Consider the following 25,267-nt stretch of genomic DNA (forward strand, 5'->3'; position numbering starts at 1 on the left):
CAGAACATAAAACATACCACATAAGCAAAGTTTTATAGTAATATGTAAGGTTTACATTATAGTCATAATAAAGAGAAGAAAAAAAAAAAAAAGTGTTCCCTATGAGATGATATAGTATTCTATAAAGTAGTTCATGATGAAGATACTCATTAAAGCGTTGACCATTTAGGAATGAATGATTTTTAGCAAAGCAACTTTTATGATCTTAGTAAAATCTCATTTGTTTCCGCAAATTGTTTTTAGATGTTCATGGGAGAGTTATGAAACGTTTACCCGTCACACACTAGCACTAGTTTACTTGTATACTGAGCCGAAGACTCGATCTTTCACTTGTTTACAGAGAAAAGGATAACAGCACCAAACAACAAAACATAGACGACAAAGATCAAGAGCTCGAGCTAGACAATAGTGAAGCATAAAGTATAAAATATGATATGTCGTTATGCAAAACTTGTAATTGAGCAACATGATATTTAAGGTTGATTGTTATGAGTATTGTTATGTAAGGATTAATGATGATTAATGATTTTCATTTCTAGGTTGGATAAAATAGTTTAAGAAGGGAAATTAGTTTTTCTAGTTGGTACGAGATGTTTGTGGTCGGTATGTATTGTTTACGGTTGGCACCTAATATTGTTTTTTGTATTTTATTTTTATTTTGCTAACTCAAGAAAACATGACAATTTTTCTTAATTTTTTAGAGAATCAACGTAACCAATTTATTTGCCTAAAATAGTTATATCAAATGATTTAAATTGATATGGCCGTTATAGTTAGTTGTAAGAATGTTATTACCGCTCTCCAATTATTTATATTGATGCAAGAAAACGTAATGGTTTTTCTTAATTTTTTAGAGAATCAACGTATCCGATTATCTACCTAAAATATTTATATCAAATGATTTAAATTGATATGGTCGTTAAAGTTAGTTGTAAGCATTTTATTACTACTCTCCAATTATTACTAACACAAGAAAACATGGTCATTAAAGTTAGTTGCAAGAATGTTATTACTACTTTTCAATTATTACCAACACCAAAAAATTTAAAAAAAAATAATAAAAAAAAAATTAACGGTATGGTCGTTAAAGTTAGTTGTATGAAAGACAATACCAAAAAACATAATGATTTTTCTTAGTTTTTGAGATAATCAAACATAACATATTCATCTGCCCAAAGGTGGAACCGCCCCTGTCTTAGCGTCCCCCAAAAATTTTAAATATGCCTCTAAAGTTTGAAATTTTCATTTAAATTTTATATGTTTTTATGAAATGGACTCTCAAAGTTAATTCTACTCCCAAAATTTTTATTTTTTAGCTTTGTCCTCCTAAAATTCTAGTTCCACCCTTGCATCTGCTTAAAATATTTATATCAAATAATTAGATTGATATGGTCGTTAAAATTAGATTGTTATTACTTTACTCCAATTATTACTTACAAAAGAAAACACGTCGTTAAAGTTAGTTGTAAGAATGTTATCAGTACTTTCCAATTATTACTAACACAAGAAAACATAACAATATGGTTGTCAAAGTTAGTTGTATGAATAACGGCACAATAAAACATAACGGTTTTTCTTAACATTTTAGATAATCAAACGTAACAGATTCATCCATACAGAGGCAAAACCATATGATTAGATTGATATGGTTGTTAAAGTTAGTTGTAAGAATGTTATTACTTTACTCCAATTATTTCTGCAAAAGAACACTCGTCTTTAAAGTTATTTGTAAGAATGTTGTCACTACTTTCCAATTATTACTAACATAAGAAAACATAACAATACGGTCATCAAAGTTAGTTGTATGAATAACGACACAAAGAAACATAACGGTTTTTCTTAACATTTTAGATAATCAAATGTAACAGATTCATCTATACAGAAGCAAAACCATATGATTAGATTGATATGGTCGTTAAAGTTAGTTGTAAGAATGTTATTACTTTACTCCAATTATTACTGCAAAAGAACACTCGTCTTTAAAGTTATTTGTAAGAATGTTATTATTACTTTCCAATTATTACCAACACAAGAAAACATAACGGTATGGTTGTTAAAGTTAGTTGTATGAATGACGACAAGAAAACATAACGGTTTTTCTTAACTTTTTTGATAATCAAACATAACAGATTCATCTGCCCAAGGGGTAGAACCACCCCTATCCTTGCGTACCCCCAAAATTTTAAAAATGCCTCTAAAAATTGAAAATTTCATTTAAATTTTATGTATATTTATGAAATGAACCCCAAAATTAATTTTTACTCCCATTATATATATATATATATATATATATATATATATATATATATATATATATATATATTTTAGGTTTGTCATTCCTCCTAAAATTCTAGTTCCACCATGCATTTGCATAAAGTATTTATATCAAACTATTAGATTGATATGATCGTTATAGTTAGTTGTAAGAACGTTATTACTACTCTCGAATTATTACTAACACAAGAAAACATGGTCGTTAAAGTTAGTTGTAAGAATGTTATTATTACTTTCCAATTATTAACAACACAAGAAAACATAAGACATAACGGTATGGTCGTTAAATTTAGTTATATGAATGACAACACAAGAAAACATAATTGGTTCTCTTAATTTTTGAGAGAATCAAATGTTACAATTTCATCTACCCAGGGCAGATCCACCCTTGCCCTAGTGTATCACCAAAATTTTAAAAATGCCTCTAAAGTTTGAAAAATTCATCTAAATTTTGTGTTTTTTATGAAATGGACCCCCAATATTTTTTTTTACTCCCAATTTTTTTTTTTTTTTTTTTTTTAAAGTTTTGTCGTCACTCCTTAAATTCTAGTTCTGCCCTTACATCTACCTAAAATATTTGTGTCAAATGATTAGATTGATATGGTCGTTAAAATTAGTTGTACGAATGTCATTACTACTTTCCAATTATTAGCAATACAAGAAAACATAAGACATAACGGTATGGTCGTCAAAGTTAGTTGTATGAATGACGACACAAGAAAACATAACGGTTTTTCTTAATTTTTTAGAGAATCAAACGTAACAGATTCATTTGCCCATGGGCATAACCACCCTTGCCCTCGTCTCCAAAAAAAATTTAAAAATGCCTTTAAATTTTGAAAATTTCATGTATTTTTACCAAATTGACCCTCAAAATTAATTTTTACTCTCATTTTTTTTTTTTTTTTTTTTATCATCCCCTAGTAAAATTCTAGCTCCGCCCTGCATCTGCATAAAATATTTATACTAAATGATTAGATTGATATCATTATCATCGTTATAAGTATTTTTAAGAATGTTTTTATTGCTCTCCAATTATTAGTTCCAAATATTACTATTAATATGGAATCGAATGAAATCAACTAATCAAGAATTATCGGAGTATTTCCTCGACTGGAACTCATCCAAAAGAAGCATGTTTATTTATTAAGTAACTTCTTTTATTAGCCATAAATATAAATAAATATGACTGAGGGTACATAAGGAATTAATCCATAGAAGAAGGGGATAAATGTTATTTAGAAGAAATGATGGGGCAACAAAAGTAAAACTCAATTTTATGAGAAACGAAAAGAAATAAAGCGACAACGTAATCATAACATCATTATATTTTGAGGTAGCAAAAACTGACCTGGTAACAAAGTGAGTTTAACTCACTAATCTCTATCCCTTTCTTGTTTAGTTCCCAGTCCAAATCAAAAACTCCAACGTGCAACCAAGTTGAGTTACAACTGAAAAACGATAAGATTTTATCAAGAGAGATCGAAAATCAAACAGAAGAAAAATTAAAGAAAAGAAAAGCAAACAGAAAAGGAAAAGAATGCAGAGCATGTTCTGAGGAGCAGCTTTTTTATAAACCCCGATTTTTTTATTAGCTGATTTATAAATATATATACATATATATATGTATTGTGTATATTTATTTATTTATTTTATATAAAAGTTGGAACATTGAATCTACGCGCTGAGTGGGGAGTGTGTTGTTTCGAGATCTAGTGAAGTGGCATCGGAAAGCTGCAATTTTGCCGGAAAATCGTCTTGGGATTTCTTGGTTCTGAGAAAATCTCCTGTCGGCGAGTCTTCCAAGAGGTGTGCTCCATAGTCCATACCCCCTCTTACCGGCGCATTTTAGCAGTTTTCTTGGTTCTCTTTCCTAGTAAAAAAATGCCAACGTGTTAGGATTTAGGATTGAACTTCTTTTTCTTTTTTTAAACATTTTGTTAATTTTCTCCGAATCCCATAGGAAGAAAGCTTTGAAACATCATGCTGGTTAGCGTGTTTTTCTCTATTTTTGCTTACTATTCGGTATAAGTTGAAGGTTTTTATGGAAATCTTTACAGGGTAGGACAAGTTTCAAGGTTAGCTCTGGGATTTGCATGCACAGAGGCTCTAGAAACCCACGGAATCTGAATTTATTCAGGGTTTCGGAGTCCTTCCAAAGTCCCAAAACCATTTTGCCAAATTTTCTGTTTCTCAATTTTGTCTGAATTGCTTTCATTTTGCAGTTTCTTTTGAATTCGCACCATTGACTGGAATCCGTAACGCTTACCATCGGCCTGTCCTGCATGCATTAACTTCCACCATCCATTTGTCAATTCAATTTTTTTGTTTCCATTTTCCGGGTTTTGCTATAAATACCCAGTTCACTGCCCTGCATTCACTCAAGCCTCATAGCAGCAGTGCATGCTTTCTTTTCTTCACTACTCTGTTTCTTTCAATACTCTGTTTTCCTAATCTGTTTCTTCTAATACTATGGCTAAAATCACGGGTGTTTTCTCAATGAGGCACTTCTTCGTGCTCTCTCTGGCATTGAATGTCAGTTTTATCTTGAGGACTATGTACGAGAGGGAACAGGGCCTTATTTGCTTCCGTTCTGAAACTCAGAAAGGCCAAATTACCCAGAGGACGCGTTTGTACTCGTCTTCTTCTTCTTCCTCTTCCTCGGCCGCTGCTACTCGGACTGAGGCTCAAGATGGCGTGGAGAGAGTTATCAATCTCGACCAGTAAGTTCAAGAGTGTTTTTGTTTTCAGTTTAATATATCTTCCCCCCTCCATGTGATGCTCTCTGTTGCTCAGAAGGGGAAAAAAAAACAGGAGTTAGTTAATATGATCTGTTTTTGTGTTTCTTGAGTTCATATCATAATATCAAATACTTTCAGTGAAAGTGTAGTACTGACCTCCTCCGTTGTGGTTCTTGGTATTATCATTTACCACCCTGGCAGATTCCAAGGCTATTTACCCTTGTCAAGTTCTCTTCTTTTGTAATTTTTTCTTGTTGGGGTCCTCCAATTTATCTTTTGCCAGTCAAATTTTAGGCCAGGGGCATAATTGTCAACCAAATTGGCCAGCGTTTGGGATGGGGGAAGTAGTAGGTGAGCAATGATGGCATCTCAAATCCAAGGGGGTCCTTGAAATGTCAGAAACCTGAGGTGATGTCAGTGATATTTCTGAAATCATAATGGGGGTAATTATTTATTTATTATTATCTTCAATTTTTTACATACTTCAGCTAACGTGCACTGGGGGTGGCTTACGTTGTCCAGTAAAGAGTACTCTGCTTGGCTTTGGAATTTGCCAGCATCGACAAAGACAGGTCCTTTGGTTTTGTTGGTCGAGATTTTCCATGGTGGATGTTTAGCAGTGGGCGAGAGCCGGGAGACCCCCCTTTTTTTTTTTTTTTTTTTTTTGTCATTTCTCTGTTCCCAAGCTTAGGGGGCCTGCTGCGCGTTAGTGCTATTCCTAGATTCTAAACATGCACCACAGGTGGTGGTGCTCAATCACATTTGACCAAGACCATCATTATGTACCTAAGTTGTGGACCTCTATGCCAAGTTGGTGACCCTAACAACCTTTCGGGTGCTGTCGGCACTTGCAAATTTTGACCGCTACAATTAGCACTGTTGCCAGTATTTTCGAGTCTGAGGATTTTCTTTGAGGTTGTAGAATGGATTGTTACATGGATGTTGGTCTTTTGTTTAGTTTCTGTTTAACTTTTTTCTTTTGTATTGTCCTGGTCATCTTTAAAAAGAAAAAAGAAAAAAAGAAAAAAAAAGGGAAGAGAGGCTTTAAAAGTAGATGCATGCTTGTGGCCTGTGGGAGCCATGTGGCTTTGTGCAAACAGCATTCAGGACAGGACACCCTTTTGGCCTTTGGTATGATGTAAAGGACTTTTGGCCGCCCAAACTTTTTAGTCCCTCTATGTGACCTATACGGGAAAGGTGAGATTGCCTGGATCTACCCATTTTTGTGGGTTCTTTGTAGATATAAAAACCTTTTCCTGGGTCTTAACGTTTATTACAGCAGATTGATCTCTTATATATGTTTTGATATGCACACTTCTAATCAATCAGGCTGCCAGACAAGGACCTACAATGCTGCCATCCCCATCTCCCATACCTACCTCCATGCAAATGAATCCCCATTGCTTTGAGTCTTTTCCACCTCTACATGGCGTGACAGTTTTTACATTTTATTTTTCTGCTCAGTGACCGTTTTCACTTTTTTTTTTTTTTTTTTGATGAATAGTTGGTGGACTCTTATGAACATTTTATTAGTAGAACATATGTACGGTGGACTGGGGGACATCAAGTGCAATAAATACTGGATAGATATGAAAATACTGCATTTTGACATGCTATTTTTATAATGTTTTTCAACAGGGGCGATCCCACTATGTACGAACAGTATTGGCAACATGCGGGGGAGCAAACAACGGTTGTGATCCGAGGGTGGCAACATATGAGCTACTTCTCGGATGTGAGCAACATCTGTTGGTTTTTGGAGCCGGAGTTAGCCAAAGAGATTGTTCGAGTCCATCGGGTGGTCGGCAATGCTGTGACGGAAGGCCGTCACATCATTGTTGGTACAGGTTCATCGCAGCTTTTTTTAGCCGCTCTTTTTGCTCTTGCTCCACGCGATGGACCTGAACCAGTCAGTGTGGTGTCTCAGGCCCCATACTATTCGGTGAGTGCTCTCTCTCTCTCTCTCTCTCTCTCCATATATATATATATATATATGATATTGTTCGAGAATCTAAGCAAAGAGAAGTGTATTCCCAATGAACAAGGTTTATTCTAATGTTTATATATATATATATATATATAAATAATTTAATCACTTTGCAAAGTGGGAATGCTTTATTTCCTTCTCAAACTTGTTTGCATTTATGGAATGGTTGTATAATAATGCCCAACATATTCCCAAAAATATTAGTTTTCTCCTGCACTACTAATATTTTCAGCTCTTAATTTAATGCTCTGATACTTGACTTTGGCATGTCAATTATTTTCTGCACTTTCTGACGCACTTCATTTATGCTTCTCTGCCTTTTATTTTTAAGAATGCTTCCGTGTCTTCTATTATCTCTTTCTCATCCTTTAATGGAGGAGTAATGCTACCTTAAAGCTGATGATCAATGTAAATTTTAAAAGTCACGTTAGCTTTGGGGATAAAAGGAAAATAAAGGTTTTGCGTATAGCATTACTCTTAATCAACGCCTGTTGACACAATCCGTCTCAGCCCAATTCAACAAGCCCTCACAATTGCACTTGGAGACTGCATATACATGTGCCAAACTGGATAGGATGAAACTGATGAAACTTTTCTTTTAAATAGTTATTGAAATATTTTTTATTTGTATTTTCAGATCAATAAAACCTATTTAAAAGAAGTAATTCCTTGATTGTACTTGGACTTTAAAGTCAAACTACCCCTAATTAATTAACAGGAAGAAGTCAACTCTTTTGCATGACAAGAAAGCCTTAGGGTTTGATGGATTCCTTCATGTGCTCTCTGCTCTCTAGTTTAATACCAATTTGTTTGATGATTCTAAAGATTCTGTTGCATGTACACAGAATTACATAATATGACAGAATCAAGTCCATATCTTTTTTCAGATTTTGTCTGGCCCCCAAGAAACAAGAAGCTCGCAGATTTTAGTGTAAACTTTAAACAATAGGCTTACTTAGACTGTCTTGTAGTCCTGACCTGTGGACCTAGGATAACATATGACACTCTTATATGCTTCTACATGATCTTATTTTTCAGAGATGTAATTGATTTAAATTTAGTGGCCTAGAGCCACTGAAACACTGATACTTATAATGAGTCTCTTTAGGGGCCTATCGAATTTAAAGCAGAGGACTTTTTGTAGTCTGCTGAAGATACTGGGGATTCGTTTAATAGAACTTTTTAGATGGTGCTTTTTGCTTTTTGGTTGAAAAAGTGTTGTAACGTGACATAAATGTGAAAGTAATTTTAAGTGTTTTGTGTTTGAATTTGTTTGTTAATACTTCTGTATTTTCTGGCTCGATTTGGTATTCTGCCCTGGTGAAAATTACATGTTTAACATATGTTAGTTCGCAATTGCCTTGCAGTCCTACCCATCCATGACGGACTGCCTGAAGTCAGGCCTCTACAAATGGGCAGGAGCTGCGCAGAGCTATAGTAAAGAGGGGCCGTACATCGAACTGGTCACTTCCCCCAATAACCCCGACGGCAATGTCAGGCGATCTGTGGTCAATAAAAGTGAGGGGACATTGGTTCATGACCTTGCCTACTACTGGCCACAGTATACTCCAATATCTTCCCCTGCAGACCATGAGCTGATGCTGTTCACCGTCTCAAAGAGCACTGGCCATGCAGGGATGCGCATTGGGTAAGCTGATAATATCAAGATAATCATATTAGAAGCTGTATTTGGTTTCTGCTGAATCTATTTGGTAGAATATAAATTAAATCATTAAATTTATCATTTCTTATCAGCTTTTGAGATAAACGAGAATTCAACACTATGGTCTGAATGCTAGTCAGTGCAACACTTACGTGTGGTAATAAACTACTCCTAACCATGCAGGCCTTTTCTCAAAAGATTGGCAATGGAATAAGAAATGTTTAACCACTGCATTAGATGGTTCAACACAAAAACTATATGAACTTTCTACATGCGGTTTTATTATGTAGTGGTTGGTTAAAGCAGTCTTAATTCCTAAGGGGGTGATGGTTCACATGAAAACATGTATTGAATGGTTTCTATTTCTAAAGTTTACTCTTGTACATTTTCCAGTTGGGCTCTTGTGAAAGACCAAGAGGTTGCAAAAAGAATGATCAAATTCATTGAGCTCAACACAATAGGCGTGTCTAAGGATTCGCAACTCCGGGCTGCCAAGGTTCTGCAATCTGTTTCTGACAGCTCCGAACATGCTGGCGGCTGGGAAGGAGTTGAATCCTTCTTCGAGTTCAGCTATCGCGTCATGGCGGAGAGGTGGACCCTGTTGAGGGAGGCAGTGAACAGCAGCGGAATATTCAGCCTGCCCGAATATCCGCCTGCATATTGCTCGTTTTTAAACCGGGTCTTTGAGCCTCAACCTGGTAATGACCCACCAACTGATCGATTAGATGCATGAGTTTCATATTTTTGAGTTGAGTAAGGTTGATGTCATAGGTTGACACAAATTCTTTTTATACTCTTTTGCAGCTTTCGCTTGGTTGAAGTGTGAGAGAGATATACATGACTGCGAAAGCTTCCTACGAGGGCACAGGATTTTGGCTAGAGGGGGAAAACACTTCGGGGTTAGCCCAAAGTATGTGAGGGTCAGCATGCTGGATCGGGACAACAATTTCAATTTATTTGTAAAAAGGCTGTGTAATATCCATTTATGACCTCCGTGGATCCCTCTGTAGCCCAGTTCATGTACATTACAAATAGAAAGCAATTACAATTTTTTTGATCTATTTATGATTTCTCTCTATTTAATATACACAACATATCAAAACGACAAAAGAAGCGAATATAAATAGAAAAGGCTTGAAGTTTTGGTATTAATATTAAGCAAGCGAATTTCGATCCAACAGAAATGAATATAATTCCTTTGTCAATTCATCAAATTGTGTAAAGAAAGTCATGAAGAACAGCAGTTTGTATGTCAATCTATATGATGTGTTGAGAATTAAGCAGCCTACTGTGGAAGGGTGGAAGGTGGTGTCGTTTTCTATGGCTATTCCGTGCCACTTTTTTGTTCTCTGGTTAGTTATTGAGGATGCCCTAATAACTAGAGAGAAAATGTGTAAATGGGGTTATATAGGGGACAGTTTCGCTTTTGCCGAGGGAGAATGGAAAGTAGAGCTAATGTTTTCTTCCAATACAGCATTAGTCGGCGGGTTTGGAGGGAGTTGATGAAATATTGTTTGATTTTGAGCCCATGTGTTGAATGGGAAGAAGTGATTCAGCGGTGCATTGATGATTTACAAAGTAAAAGCTTAAAAACCAGCTTGTGGAAGTTGAGCTTTGAAGCTGTTGTTTACCAATTCTGGAAACAGATGAATGAAGATCTTCTTCATGGTAGCATACCGAAAACAGAGGTAATAGTTGACAGAGTCAGGTGGGAGATCTGTGTTAGAATCATGGCGAAATGCATATTCAAGATGTCTGCTGAGAATCTGGAACTCATCCGTGTATGGAATTTGCCTCAAAAAGCTCTCGGCTAATTCTGCCGTAAATTCTCTGCTAGAGTTATTCGCTTGTATAGAGGGTGTGTGTTGTTTTTTTTTTATTTTTTATTTTTGCCATTGTTCTGTAGCTGGTTTGTGGTTCTCTTCTACCGTTGGGTAGTTGGTTTGGTCCAGTTTTAACAGGAGTGTAATGCTTGGTTGAGTGTTGGTTTATAAAAGTTTTCATTCATCCAATATACATAAATATATGATGTGCCACTCAAAAGAACATGCAATGGAAAGCACAAGAAATAAATAGAATCCTATAGCAAAAAGTCGAGCGTTATAGCCTACGACATTGTGATTAGGGTTGGGTGGAACAAGCTACCAGAAATTGCATCAATTCGAATAAATTAATGCTAGAAATCAAGGGTTGGTTTGATAACCTTTTTCTAAGAAGTGTTTTGGTTGAAAATGTATTTTGATGTGAAATGTAAAAGTAGTTTTGATTTTTTTTTTTTTTTTTGTTGAAAATTGATTGTTAATGTTTGTACTTTTTTAGTAAAAAGGAAAAAGGAAAGAGAAAAGGTGTTAGCAAACGAGGCCGACATATTTTTATCTTACAACTATCTCACAATGTGCTGACGTCGTATGAGTAATGCTAAGAACTATTTTTTGTTCTCTTTTTATTGAGGTGGCTTTCAAAATCACCAGACTTTGGGATGGACCACTAATGAATTTTAATCGAATCGTGATTTTAAAAACCACGTCAACTTCAAGAAGATAAAAAAAAGCACAAAAAAATGGTTCCTAGCAATATTCGAGGTTGTAGTTCTACCCAACCTTTGGTTCAATTCTTGTTAAAAGAAAAAACCAAAGATTGATTAAAATTGACACATCAACATTACGAGATAATTGTAGGATAAAGATCTAATACATAGAATGAACAAAACCAACCAACCAAGCCCTTGCTTGTGACTCTCTAACACAACTCTCATAATGAAGCTCATTCACAGCCAATAATGAGAGCATGAAGAAGTTCCCCAAACAGAGTCAGGTTTTTGTAACAGGATGATAGCAAAGGAAGTGCCAAATAATACACAAACGTTAAATGAGATCCCGCCATTCAATTTGACAACAAAAACTATTGATTCCCACAAAAATTTGATTGAATAAACATTTTGCCCAAAAAGAAATTTTATATTTGAACGGTGACAGAAGCAGATACGAAGAAACAACACCACAGAACAGAACCCCTATTACACCAAAATTTTGGGAAGAAACTTCCCATGAGGAACCACATATTAGCACGCACGCAGTTTCAAGGCCATACACTATATTTACGTCATTTAAAGCGGCAACACATTTTACATTAGTCTTAGTTCATATTCACCAGCCATTGTTATGTACCTCACCCATGGAAGAGCCTGGTATCCACTTTTTTCAATGATTTTAAGGTAACGAACCTGCAAAAACCCAATTCACATATGCACATTCATTATAATCGATCATAATTTAATCATTGCACTTATTATTACTGAGCAAAACCACAAAAGACAGCATGGCTCATCTAAAATCTCATTTGCCCCAATTTGTGCAAGCTCTACCTTCCACAAGCAAGATTACTTTAATTAATCATCCTTAAATATAGCTAATTAGTAGCTGTTCATGATGTTTTCCTTCAACTTGGCATACATGCAAGTGTTGCCCGACACTCAGAATGCTCCACACCATTCACCCCACCCTAAATCTGTGGGACAACCTCCCTGTCTCAACAAGAGGCTAACATATATAGAAGGCACAAACAATTACGGTATGGTGTTCCCCCTTTATAAATCTTAGCTAGTTCTTTTGTTCTTACAAGAATATAATGAAAGTGGCAAAAAGTGGGTGCAACCAAAGTACAGAAGGGGCAACCCCAAAGAAAAGAAACAATCCTTGCTAGTTCTTCAATTTTACCCCCGTTATATTAAAGTGAAATTGTCCCTGAAGTCCCCAAGTTTTTCGTTTATGATAGATAAGGCCTTGAGCTTTAATTTTGAGAATTAAAGTCATGAGTTTTGCTTGAGTGACAAATATGTCCCTTTGTCGGATTTTCCGTCCAGTCTTTAACGGAAAACTTGCCATCTATCATTTGTGCATGTCAGGCCAATGAAAAAATGGCATAGATACACGTCAACTTGCCATGTAGGCAATTACGCCCAAATAAAAAAAAAAGAGGGGTGGAGATGCACCCAACCACCACCCTCTAGCCCACAAATGGAGCAGTGGGGGGTCGCTCCACCTCCACCCCCCTCACAGAGGGTGCGGTTGAAGCGGAGCAGGCGTGGAGAGCTCTACCCCCACACACCTCTTAAGGGGTGGCTCTCCACCCTCGCACACCTCGGAGGGGTGGAGATCGACCCCCACAAAAGGGTCGATAGGGTGGCTCCACCCCTACCCACCACCTCGCAAAGGGAGTAGGGTAAGGGGGGTAGCCTCACCCACCACCACTATAGGGGTGGAGATCCACCTCCATAGAGAGGGGGTGGAGAGCTCCACCCCCACATTCCTCTGCACAAGTGGATCTCTCCACCTCTGGCCCTCTATGGGGTGGACAAGGGTGGAGCCACCCCCATCGCCTCCTCTGTGTGGGCGGATGTTGTGAAGCCACCCCTACAGAGATAGATAGGGGTGGAGCAACCACAACGACCCCTCAGTGGGGTGCATCTGCTTCCCCACCATCTCCTTTGTGAGGTGAGCGGGGTGGAGCCACCCTCCACCGCCTATCTGTGGGGTGGAGGGTGACGTTGGGTGGATCTCCACTCCTCTTTTTTCTTTTTTGGCATAAATGCCTACGTGGCAAGCTGATGTATATTTGGATACACGTGTGACATTTTCATTGATCTGACATGGACACTATGACAAGTGGCAAGTTTTCCATTAAAGACTGGACGAAAAATTTGACATAGAGACCCATTTTTCACTCGAGCAAAATTCAAGACTTCAATTGTCAATATTAGAAACTTGGGTCTTTTATCTGTCATAGAGGCAAAACTTAGGGACTTTTGGAACAATTTCCATTGATTAAATTTACATTCCATATGGTTAGTCCATCCTGCTATTTTAAACCTAATTATTCTGAAGCATCTCTGCCCAGTTCTGACTTATGAGGTTAGCCTACTTTAGTTTCATCATATAAAACACTACTATTCTTCAGTTTTCCATTTCAATTAATGAGAAAGCACCAAGATGAGGCAAGATAACAAGTTCATGGCCCGTCAAAGCAACTAGAGACACAGAAACACACCTGAATCCCTGAAACAGTAAAATATGGTATCTCAAACTTCACACGGATAGGAGCCTTCCTTTCTGGTCCTGCTTCTTCAGGAGTTATACTAGGAAGGCTGAACTCTGCCCTTAATATATACTCCTAAAAAGTTCCAGGTTGCAAACAAGGTTAAAAATAGAAAAGCCACATTGCACCATTTAACATTGTTAGCCAATTGCTAATGACGTGCATATAAAATTAATCTTGAGCCTTAAACCAGTTCCTACCTTATTACCAGGAAAAGACTTAATTTTCCAAACCAAAGCATCATTTTCGGGAACATATGTAGCAGATCCCATTGATGTTCGGACATTAGGATTTGTAGAATCAGATGGCACAGGCAACTCGATTTCAACATTTGTGGCAGTGCTGTATAAGAAAATAACCAGGAATCAAAATCAGAAACTTTGGTAATGGCCATGAAGAACGCTTTAGAGCAACAAAGTGAATGTTAATGGAGCACTTCATCGTCCCACAGGCAAAAAGCTGTTAGACCTTTTTACAGAGTATTTATGGTATATTTGGATGCAAGAGTTGAATTTTAATTTTATTCAACTTTTTGCTACAGTTTTTGTTTTTTCAAAAACAAATTATGTTTTATTCAACTTTTTCAAAAACAAATCACATTTTTTTTTTTGATAAGTAATGTATATTTCAAAAAGCACAGAGGGGCACAACTCACAGTACACAGGATGTATACATGAGACCCCTAATTTAAAGAAAAAAGAGAACACCTATCTAGAAATTCAGAATAAGAACACTCAGACATAGACTGTAGTTTCTCTCTCCACATAAACAACGTTTGCATTACTAACTTCTTCAAATTCATCACACCGGTCTCACAATCTTCAAAACAACGTCCATTCCGTTCCCTCCATACACATCACATCAAACACAATGAAGCCATTTGCCAAATCGGTATCAACGTTCGGTTTTCCTTTTGCCCTCTCCAACTCTCTAACATATCTTTCACCGATCGCGGCATTACTCACACCATTCCAAACAAATGCAGGCTCGTACTCCACAACTCTGTAGCAACCATACAATGCAGAAACAAATGATCAATGGACTCTCCAGAGGTCTTACACATATAGCATCACTCCATCACAATAATGTTTCTCTTTCGTAAATTGTCCAAAGTTAGGATTTTCCCTAAAGTCATTGTCCATACAAAGAAAGCCACTCTCGGGGGAACCTTAACTTTCCAAATACTTTTCCACGGAAATGAAGACTGTATAGGACTAAATAAAACCTTATAGTAAGACTTTACCTCAAAGGATTTCTTTCGCGCTGGAATCCAACACATTTTATCCTCTCTCTCGCTTCTAACTTTATCTCAAAAAATCTACTAACATCTTCCACCTCTCAATCATGAACAGGTCGAGTAAACAAAATATTCCTAGAATTGTGCCATTTTGTCTCTGCATACTCTCCTCCACCCATGCATCCTTCCTACTAGCAATAAGAAACAAATCTAAAAAAATAGTCTTCAGAGGTACCTCCCCACACCACACATCATGCCAAAACAAGACTTTCGAACCATCCCCGACCTCATATCTCACATGAGTTGCAAAAGCATCCCATTCCCTCCTAATAGACTTCCAAACTCCTACTCCAAAAGAACCCCCAACCTCCTTAGAGCACCAACCACCCCTCATACTTCCATATTTGATATCCATCACCTTTCTCCAAAGAATATTTTATTCAATCTTTTCTAAACAAATCATATTTTATTCAACTTTTTCTAATTTTATCTCATAAAGTCAAACCTCGAAATTCGCGCACCAAATAAAAATTAAATTCTGATTTTAAAAATTGAAAACCCAAATGAACCATTAAAGACCCAACTCTACCATCCATTTTTTGTAAAGGATTTGACACAAACAGAACTGAGGATGCCACCCTAACAAATACGAAAGAATTCAGCACTGATAAAATGATAAAATGTGGCTGTTGCAATCTCCTAAAAGCGAATTTCTACAGAATACAGAAAGCATAAAATCATTCCAAATGCTGTAAAAGATGACTAAAAAAATGATAATATGTACCCATTCCAATCTTAAGAAATTATAGATCTTTTTACAGAAATAGAGTACAAAATCATTCCAAATGCTAGAAACCACGCATAAAGATCACTTGGATTACTATGAATAAACAAAATAATATGACAGACAACATAAGTCCTATTACTTTCTGCCATCAGTTGTCCAAAATCCATATGCCTCAAAGATTCTAAGATGTAAGCACCTGCTTGTAATTTTCTGTTCTCAAGAACCGTAAAAATGAAAATGACAAACCAAAAAAGCATTATCCAGGTGTCTTCAAAAACTACTTTCAGAAAATTTCAAGAGCGAGGGCAATTTTTGTATTTCAGGAAGCATCAAAAGTTTTGTTTCTTCCTGTTTAAATATGCAGGCCCATTAACCATTTAAACAAACCAAAAATGAGTTCTGAATGTTAAATTTAAGATCACTCCAAAATCAGATTCTGAAGTGGAATTCCACTTTCATTTCTACTGCCAAGAACAGGCCCTAAAGTGCTTTCAGATAACATGTTAAAAGCTTTACCTGCGCTCCTTGAACTGGCTCCGAGCTTTCACCATGATTTCAACACGACTTCTAGAATGCCTTTCAACTTGTGCTTCTACCCAAATGAGAGGTTTCACCTGAAACCATAAAGATATGATGTTATACACAGTAAATTATGCAAAGTAGTTATAGATGGAAATAGACTGAAGCTTAACCGATTGACCAAATGCAATGTGATCAAACGAGTTCAAGTCCATCTTAATTCGCAATAGGGAAAAAAAATAATGGACACAGCAATAAAAAGTATCGTTAAACTTTAAATAAGCCAAATAACATTAACTGAACCTGAGTACTGAGCCTATAAGTCATCAGGTCAAAAGGTCCATCTGGGGGTACAAAGGATATTGTCCGGTCATTGTCAAATCGAGCCAAACGTACACACCTGACAAAAGTAAACTAATATGCATGAAGCAGAAATAAGAAGAAGAAGAAAAAATCTTGGGAAGCATTCAACTAAGAACAAATTTTCATAAACTAGCAGAGAAACAGAACCAGCAAGATAAGCGTACATACTGATGGAACTTAATATCATCCAGATCAATGGCTTTTCCTTTTGCTGCTCGACCTTGAGCCTCCAGTACTACTCTATCATTTAGGCCTAGTTTACACTCAGGCATACCACTACAACAAAATACAGAATGGTTAGTGGGATCCTTCATAAGAGGTAAGATGTATGCGCTCATAGGTTTCAAACCATTGTTTCCCTTAGAACTAAGAGATTTTCATCTTGCAATCATTTTGTTAAAAAATTATAATGATTTTCTGAATTTTCCCTCGATTCTGCTAGGACTAAAACATGATCCACAACATATTCATCTACATTTCGGTAATTTTGAGTTTCACCATTTTTGTCAGCAACTTCTTTGAACCCTCAAGTACCATCTGGCTTTGGATTAGTATTGAACCTCATATTAGTAGCTTCAAAGACATAGGTGGCTTTCAGGTTCTGTTAGCACATTTGCAAGTCACGAAGCCAGCTATAGCATGAGATCAGCTATTTATTATGAAAAACAACTAATGCTTTCAAAATCTCATCCTCAATGGCCTTCTCACAAGTTTAAACAAATTACTACGATAATAATAAGTCAACATACGTTAAATATGTTCTCATTTTTAGTGCCCCAACAACGTCTGAACGTATAATTTGCCCATTGCTGTTGACAAGTATGTTTACACTCTCCACCACATCCAAGAAAACCTGATTAACAATGACCAAAGCTTCCATAACATGTCACACAGCAGATTATTTAAATAACAATAACAAATACTGAAGATCAACCTACTTCGTTCTTCTTGTATCGTATCCCTTCACTACGCCAAGACACTGCATTAGTCACAGCCATGGGTGGTCGCTGCGTCACTTCCATCCTATAAGCATCGGTCTTGATAAATTCGCTAAGAATCTTTGCTTCAGTGAATTGCGGGAAGCCAAAGTCCATTATTTCATCAAGCAATTCATACTTCCAAAACCACAAAACACATCATCAACATAAACCCATTTTAATTGTTTGGACAAAGAAAGTCTTCTCATTCATAGTGCCGGTTCAGTATCTATTCTGTCACTAAGCATAAAAATAGAGAAGTGCTCTTACCACAACTACAAAATTATCTCTGAGGGATTCCTCTTCTAACACTTCAAAATAATGCTTAAACACCTGCAAATAAATATAGCTTTACGACAATGAACACCAAAAAAAACTTACTTTTAACTCCCTATTCTACATCCAATATAATATACATATTTCTCACTTTGAATGGCAAAACTATGAATTTGAATCGACAAAGGGGCTTACATCAACTAAACGGTGCAGAAAGAGCAAAAGGCTCGTGGCATTGCAATTCTGCCTCGAGGCAGTCATCAAATAAACATTATTGTGTTGTATAAACATGTACGTTATGCCATTGTCATACACCACAGGATCTTGAGATTGCGCATCGCCCTGAGATCAAGATCAAACGGTATCAGATTCTTCAACAGTTTTTTTTTCCACCAAACCAAACAGAAACTACGATGAACATCAAAGCCATAGCCACCACACTTTTTCTCTGACAGTGCTATAATAAAAAACTCAAACTTGCAGAACCACTACACCAAATCAATTAGTCTGAAAGCTGAATTGTAATTCTCGCACAAAACACTAACCAATTCTCTAATTCGAATTCCATAAAAGAGATACAAATATAAACGCAAATAAATACACCACACACACTCACACACATAGATGCATCTACAGGTACCTCTTTCTCGAGGTGCTTGGTGAAGAAGCGCTCGGCCTGAGCTGAAGAGACATCACCACGGTAGTCGCGCCAAATCAAGACGTGGCCTTTTATGTCTAAGAGGAAAATCGCCGAGGCCGCGCCGGCCATTTGTGTGAAAGAGAGAGATCCACGGTCACTGATTGATATCTCTGCTTGGGTGAATGGAATGGGAGGATTTTCAATTTTTCAATTCTTGCTGTTTGGCAAAAGTTTGAGAGAGTGTGATTTTGTTGTTATCAGGGAAATGGAAATCGAATTTCTTTCTTCTTTTGTCAAAATTGGCGTGCGAGTGTTTCTGACGTGGAAGTGTTTTCGCTCTACAGCGCACGTACGAGGCCAAACGGGTCCGTAAGCTTCATTTGAGCTGTCTACACGTAAGGCGTAAACAGGTCGAATTTGAGGGAGAAGTATTTGTGTAAGTTTGACTTATTTAAATTTATTATGAACTCAATTTGAGTTCATTTGTCACGAGATCGAGTCAAGTTCAAACTCATTTATTGTAAGCTCGAACTCATTATAAGTTTTAAAAATTAAGTTCGGCTCGGCCAAATTTATTGTGAGTTATATAGTTTATTTAACATACAAAAGAAATTGGTGAACTCATTTAAAAATTAATATTACATTATATAGCATATAAACAATATATATTTATATTGTAGGTTAAATCAACTATATAACTTTAAAAAAATAAAAATAAACTCTCTCTCTCTCTCTCTCTCTCTCTCTCTCTCTCTCTCTCTCTATATATATATATATATATATATATATATATTAATAAAAATATACGAGTAGAGTTTTAATAATCGAATCGATCCTTATACTAGTGGGTTCACGAACATTAATCGAGTCGAGCCGAGTTTATATGAGTTTGTATCGTTTAATAATTGAACTTAATTTTGTATTTACGAACGGCTCATTTAATAATTAATTCGAACACGAGTCCAGTTTAGTTGAGCCGATTTCGAGTAAACTTACGAATAGTTCAGCTCGTTTACACTCCTATCTACACGCCTTCAGAAGCCCAATAATGGAATTAGGCTTCTTTATTTTCTTTTTCTTTTTTCTCAAGTAATGACTCTAGATTTGCTTGACAAGGAGTATTTCACTAAAAAATTTATGATCACAATTTAAATTTGTTATATTTAATAATGTATTAAATGATATTATATTATTTAAATTTTTTGAATAATGTGTTAATATATTTATTAAGTGACATGTGACATCATATACAACGTTAAATACAATAATATTAAATTTAACTATGAGGTTCACAAGTTTCATTATGGCCCCATTTGAATTAATGTGCCAATTAGGCAGTATGCTCTCAAGCTAAGGTTTGGAGTCCGCTTTGTTTTCTTATCTTTTCGGTAAAGAATCTCCCTTTTTTTATTTAGTAAGATGGCAATTTAATTCATGTTTACGTGTTGGTTATAAAAGTATATAAGTTAATCTTAATTTGACTTATTTAATTAAGGGATAATTGTACCGTTAGTCCCTGTGATATACCATAATTATTTTTCACTCCCTATGGTTTAAAAAGTGCATGGGAGGTCCTTGTGGTATGCAATAATTACAAATCGATCCCTGGCGTCAAATTCTGTTAAATTTTTTAACAGATTCCGTCAAATGCTATGTCAGCGACACATGTCGCCAATAAGATGGCGACACATGTCCATCTTAATAAAAAAATATAAATTTATTAAAAAATAAATAAAAATACTTATTTTTAAAAAAAAAAAAAAAATCAAAAAAAAAAAAAGCTGAAAGGGTGGCCTGGCTAGGGTGGCCCAGCCACCCTTTCTTTTTTTTTTTTGTTTTTTTTTTGAATTTTTTTTTTTAAAAAAAAAAATAAGTATTTTTATTTATTTTTTAATAAATTTATATTTTTTTATTAAGATGGACACGTGTCGCCATCTTATTGGCAACATGTGTCGCTGACGTGGCATTTGACAGAATCTGTTAAAAATTTTAACAGAACTTGACGCCAGGGATCAATTTGTAATTATTGCATACCACAAGAACCTCCTATGCACTTTTTAAACTAGGGGTGGGCACGGGCCGGATTTGCTTGTTTTCCACAACCCGCCCCGCAATGAATGAGTTTGAAAATCAAGATCCGCAACCCGTATAGTGAATGGTCAACCCGTTGGGCCTTGGGTAGTGCGGATCGGGACGGGTTCATGCTGATTCGGGTATTTTTTTATTATGGGCCCAAAACCAGAAAAATAATTCACAATCTTGTTAACCTAATTCAAAATTTGAAAATCCCAATTGAATCAACCTCACCAGCAAACAATAACAAGGAAGAAAGAACTAGAATTACCAACAAACCTAACTGTAAATAACTTTTTTATTCTTTTATGTGATTGTAGATTGAATGAGTATGTGTATGTGAGAATGTAGAGATGAAAATGTATATAAAAAGAGAAATGATACTGGTACACAGATTTTACAACAACGTTACAACAGTCTTACGTGGAAAGTGAGTTTAAACCTTTTTTTTCATTTTTTTTTTTCCATATAAACTGGTTGAAGGGGGAAATGAAATTTCATTTCCCCCCAAAGCTGAACGCACCCACCCTCTCTCTCTCTGAAGTCTGTCCATACAGTCCCCAAATCGCCCTCCGGCGTCCTTCACCGGAGTTCCGCCCCCAGCCCCTCTGTCTCTTCCGCTCGCTCCGGACCACCACCCAAATCGGCCTCCGGCATCCTTCACCGGTCCTTCACCGGAGTTCCGCCCCCAGCCCCTCTGTCTCTCCCACTCGCTCCGGACCGCCGCCGCCAGCCCCTTTGTCTCTCCCGCTCGCTCCGGACCGCTGCCCCCAGCCCCTGTGTCTCTCCCGCTTGCTCCGGACCGCAGCCCGCAGCCCCTCTGTCTCTCCCGCTCACTCCGGACCGCAGCCCAGCCCCTCTGTCTCTCTCGCTCGCTCCGAACCGCCGCCCGCAGCCCCTCTCTCTCTCCCGCTCGCTCCGGTGCCGGTCGTCCCTGTCCCTCCGATAACTCTGTTTCTCTCTCTGAAATTATTGAATGGTGTTTGTATTTTGCTCAATATGGTGTTTGTATTTTGCTGGTTTTTTTCATTTCATAAGGGCCGTCTCATGATCCAGTGACAACATGTATTTGATCCGACGGGTCAGGGTCAGATCTGTAGTCTATAAAATCTCTATCTTTTTGTCAAGATTCTCGTTGAAAACAGAGGCAAGCAATTTAACCCACAGGCTAAAATAGCTTAGAAGTTAGATGGATCATTAGTAGCAAGGCAGAGAAAAAAAAGTAGACATCATCGATCCAGTGTGTACCCACGGTATTATGAGGCAGATAGATCCATTTACAACAACAGATTTCAGTTAGCATTGTAGCTCTTGTAAAAGGGTTCAACAATTTGTTCTTCCAATAGAAAACACGTGAAAGTTTAAATAGAAATCTTTCACATTTTCTATCCCTTTGTAAAGGAGACATGTTTTCTTTTGATTAGGTTTCTTTCAGTTTTGCAACTCCGCAAAATAGGACTATAAAAATTCCTCTTAGCACGCCTTTAATTAAGTTGCAAGTGGTTTGACACCCACAGAATGTCTTGCTTTTGTGAATAGGAAGGTTTAGCCTTTAGCTTAGGCCGTAGCTAATTGGTCCCAAAATTTCTGAAATTTGTTTTCAGAAACGGTTTTATATGAGCTGAACTAAAGAAACAGCAGAATTTTATCTTTCTTTTTTTTTTTGGTTTAGGCATCATATGTGACTTTGCCTGGATCCTTGTCTATTTAAGTTTGAGTAGATCCTAAACAATTTTTTTTTTTTTTTTCTATTTTTTATGAACAATTGTTGTATCAGTTGTTCAATGTCATTATATGTCTAGTGAAAAGTGCCCCATCTTTTGTACAATGAGGAAAACATACTCGTGATTTCTATGGTTTTTTATTGTCAGACTTCCATGAGGAAAAATGAAGGCATTAAAAAGCTAGTGCTATGACTGCCTTTATGTAGTTTAATTTGTATAATATTGTCAAATTACATGCTTTTAAGGTTATGTAGTTTAGTTTTTTCATTCAATTAACTTATATTACTTTTTAATATAGCACTTTTCTAAATGGACTCTTCAAGTTCACGATTGGATAATGAGGGTGAATTTGACGATGATCTAACCCATCAAGATGACCGTCAAAATGGTTAGTTTTTTCACTTTTGTTTGAGTTATAGTTTTGTTTTGTTTTTTCTTTATTATTATTCTAGGCTTTTTTATAAACACATTTTGTATACTTTTTTGGATAGATATGGGTGAAAAATTTGAGAAGTCGAAGGATTTAATGACATTTATTTCTGATGAAGAGTTGAATGATGAGGAAGAAAATGTGGTACTACCTGTGGTGTTAAAGGATGATGAGAAAGTTGAAGAGCCGAAAGAATCAATGACATTTAGTTCATTAGACGAAGTCTGCTCTTATTATAGGAAGTATGCTAAGCAAGCTGGGTTTGGTATAGCGCAGAGAAGCTCGAGAAAAAAGAAGGGTAGAAAAGGTTACGTAATGCTATATGTACTCGTGGAGGTGCAGAGCGACCTAAAACAAGTGATTGTTCGAAGCCAATTCCAATTTCAAATAAAACAGGGTGTGGTGCTAGGATTTGTGCAAATTTATGTGATGATGGAACGTGGTTTTTGAGTAAAGTTGAGTTGATGCATAATCATTCGTTAAGCCCGGGCAAGGCGAGATTTTTTAGAAGCAATAAGAAAATTAGTGACGCTGCAAAAAGAAGACTTGAGCTAAATGACAGAGCAGGAATACGTTTGTGTAAAAATTTCAATTCATTAGTTGTTGAAAGTGGAGGGTTTGAGAATCTTTCCTTTGGAGAGAGAGATTGTCGGAATTATATTAACAAGGCAAGAGAACTCAATCTTGGTAAAGGTGGTGCTCAAGCACTTTGTGATTATTTTAGAAGAATGCAAAAGCAGAATAATGGCTTCTACTACGTAATAGATGTGGACGATGATTGTAGGTTAAGAAATGTTTTTTGGGCTGATGCACGGAGTAGGGCAGCGTATGATTTCTTTGGAGATATTACGTTTGACACAACGTATTTGACCAATAAATATGACATGCCATTTGCTCCTTTTGTAGGAGTGAATCATCATGGTCAATCTATACTTTTGGGGGCAGGACTAATTTCAAGAGAGGATACAGACACATTTGTGTGGTTGTTTAAATGTTGGTTGGAGTGCATAAATGGTCAAGCCCCTAAAGCAATTATGACAGACCAGGATAGAGCTATGAAAAATGCAATCGCTATTGTTTTTCCTGAAAGTCGTCATAGATATTGTATGTCGCACATTTTAAAAAAATTGCCTGAAAAGTTTGGATCACATGCTAATTTTGATGGCATTAAGGGTGCCATTAATAAATGTTTGTATGACTCTCAAACATGTGAAGAATATGAGGAAAATTGGAAAGATCTTCTGGAGAAGTATAATCTTCATGATAATGCATGGTTGAATGGGTTATATATGGATAAGACATTTTGGGTACCGGCATACATGAAAGATACGTTTTGGGCGGGAATGAGTACTACACAGCGAAGTGAAAGTATGAACGCATTTTTTGATGGTTACGTGCACTCACGAACCACATTGAAAGAATTTGTTGATGAATATGATAACGCTTTAAGGAGAATGGTCGAGAGTGAGGCACGTGCTGATTTCGATTCTTTCAATCGCACAATCCCATGTATAAGTGCCTTGCAATTAGAGAAACAGTTTCAAGTTGTTTACACAAATGCGAAGTTCAAAGAAGTACATGAGCAATTTGTGAAAATGATGTCTTGTAATAACGCTCTTCTCAAAAGTGAAGGTGCGATTTCTACCTTCGAAGTTGTTGAATATGTTGCAGTTGGAGATCACTTAATAGAAAAGACATTTCTTGTTTACTTCAATGAAAATGAACTCGAAGTGAAGTGCACATGTGCAATGTTTGAAGTAAAAGGCATCCTATGTAGGCATTCGCTTTCCGTGTTACGGACAAAGAAAGTGACAACTCTGCCACAAAGATATGTTCTTGACAGATGGAGGAAAGATATTAAGCGAGAGTACTCGAAGGTTAAGAGTAGTTATGATGCCATTAGTGATAATCCACATGCCCAAATACATGACAAAGTGAGAAACAATTTGGAAGAATTACTGTCGCTCACGTCGGTAAACACGGAGAAACGTTGCATGGAACTAATGGAAAAAATTGATCAATTAAAAGAGTTGTGGCGTTGCGAAAATCAATCTTTTGGCATTTCAGCTACTGTCGCATCTTCTAGCTGCAAAAATGTGCTTAGTCCTGTGAAGATTGACTGTAAAGGGAGACCACGAACAAAGAGAAAGGTGTCTGTTATAGAAACAGTGGTGAAGAAATCCAAAGCATCGAGCAAGCCACCAAGAAACAACAATGATAAAACGAAGAAACGAAAAAATCAAGTTAGTGAATTTATCATTTATTATTATTTTTTTTTATTACTTATGTCCACATTTTACTTACTTAAAAAACATGTGTACTTCTCCACATTGCATAAACCATTTTTTAATTGTAGGCCTCCAAATCAAACGGAAAATCAAGACAACACTAGTCAATCTCCATTGCCTTCTGTGCCTTCTGCAGCTCGCGATCATAGTACTCAGGTGATTAGCCAACATCTCTTTATTTATTAATTGGTTTT

The 25,267-nt window shown here is 36.5% G+C and overlaps 2 protein-coding genes across 7 annotated transcripts; one reads left to right on the plus strand and one right to left on the minus strand.

Moving 5' to 3' along the window:
- Positions 1–3,755: 3,755 nt before the first annotated feature.
- Positions 3,756–9,726, plus strand: LOC133874568 (tryptophan aminotransferase-related protein 2). Of its 6 annotated transcripts, XM_062312418.1 has the most exons (7): positions 3,756–4,083; positions 4,335–4,352; positions 4,500–4,997; positions 6,654–6,957; positions 8,370–8,650; positions 9,059–9,363; positions 9,470–9,726. In XM_062312418.1, exons 3-7 carry the CDS (start codon positions 4,747–4,749, stop codon positions 9,652–9,654), a joined length of 1,326 nt encoding a protein of 441 aa, XP_062168402.1. In that variant the 5' UTR covers positions 3,756–4,083; positions 4,335–4,352; positions 4,500–4,746; the 3' UTR covers positions 9,655–9,726. The 6 variants fall into 6 exon arrangements, with proteins under 6 accessions (XP_062168402.1, XP_062168401.1, XP_062168403.1 ...); XM_062312417.1 differs by having other exon boundaries at positions 4,335–4,997; XM_062312419.1 differs by lacking the exon at positions 4,335–4,352.
- A 1,826-nt stretch (positions 9,727–11,552) lies between these two features.
- LOC133875874 (AP-1 complex subunit mu-2-like) lies at positions 11,553–18,841 on the minus strand. Its single transcript, XM_062314132.1, has 11 exons — positions 18,559–18,841; positions 18,114–18,260; positions 17,913–17,975; positions 17,604–17,780; positions 17,415–17,518; positions 16,834–16,941; positions 16,606–16,702; positions 16,300–16,397; positions 13,960–14,101; positions 13,712–13,834; positions 11,553–11,888 (listed from the first exon to the last, which is right to left on the minus strand). Exons 1-11 carry the CDS (start codon positions 18,685–18,687, stop codon positions 11,790–11,792), a joined length of 1,287 nt encoding a protein of 428 aa, XP_062170116.1. The 5' UTR covers positions 18,688–18,841; the 3' UTR covers positions 11,553–11,789.
- Positions 18,842–25,267: the final 6,426 nt, after the last annotated feature.

The sequence above is a fragment of the Alnus glutinosa genome, chromosome 8 (genome assembly GCF_958979055.1).
Source record: "Alnus glutinosa chromosome 8, dhAlnGlut1.1, whole genome shotgun sequence".
NCBI classification, from domain to species: Eukaryota; Viridiplantae; Streptophyta; class Magnoliopsida; order Fagales; family Betulaceae; genus Alnus; species Alnus glutinosa.

Excerpts from the sequence above, each read along its gene's own strand:
- LOC133874568 (XM_062312417.1), top strand. The coding sequence starts at position 4,747 with ATGGCTAAAATCACGGGTGTTTTCTCAATGAGGCACTTCTTCGTGCTC. Across the intron at positions 6,958-8,369 it reads CTCAGGCCCCATACTATTCG|TCCTACCCATCCATGACGGA; the intron begins GTGAGTGCTCTC and ends ATTGCCTTGCAG. Across the intron at positions 9,364-9,469 it reads GGTCTTTGAGCCTCAACCTG|CTTTCGCTTGGTTGAAGTGT; the intron begins GTAATGACCCAC and ends ACTCTTTTGCAG.
- LOC133875874 (XM_062314132.1), bottom strand. The coding sequence starts at position 18,687 with ATGGCCGGCGCGGCCTCGGCGATTTTCCTCTTAGACATAAAAGGCCAC. Across the intron at positions 17,519-17,603 it reads TACGATACAAGAAGAACGAA|GTTTTCTTGGATGTGGTGGA; the intron begins GTAGGTTGATCT and ends ATTGTTAATCAG. Across the intron at positions 16,703-16,833 it reads GATGATATTAAGTTCCATCA|GTGTGTACGTTTGGCTCGAT; the intron begins GTATGTACGCTT and ends TACTTTTGTCAG.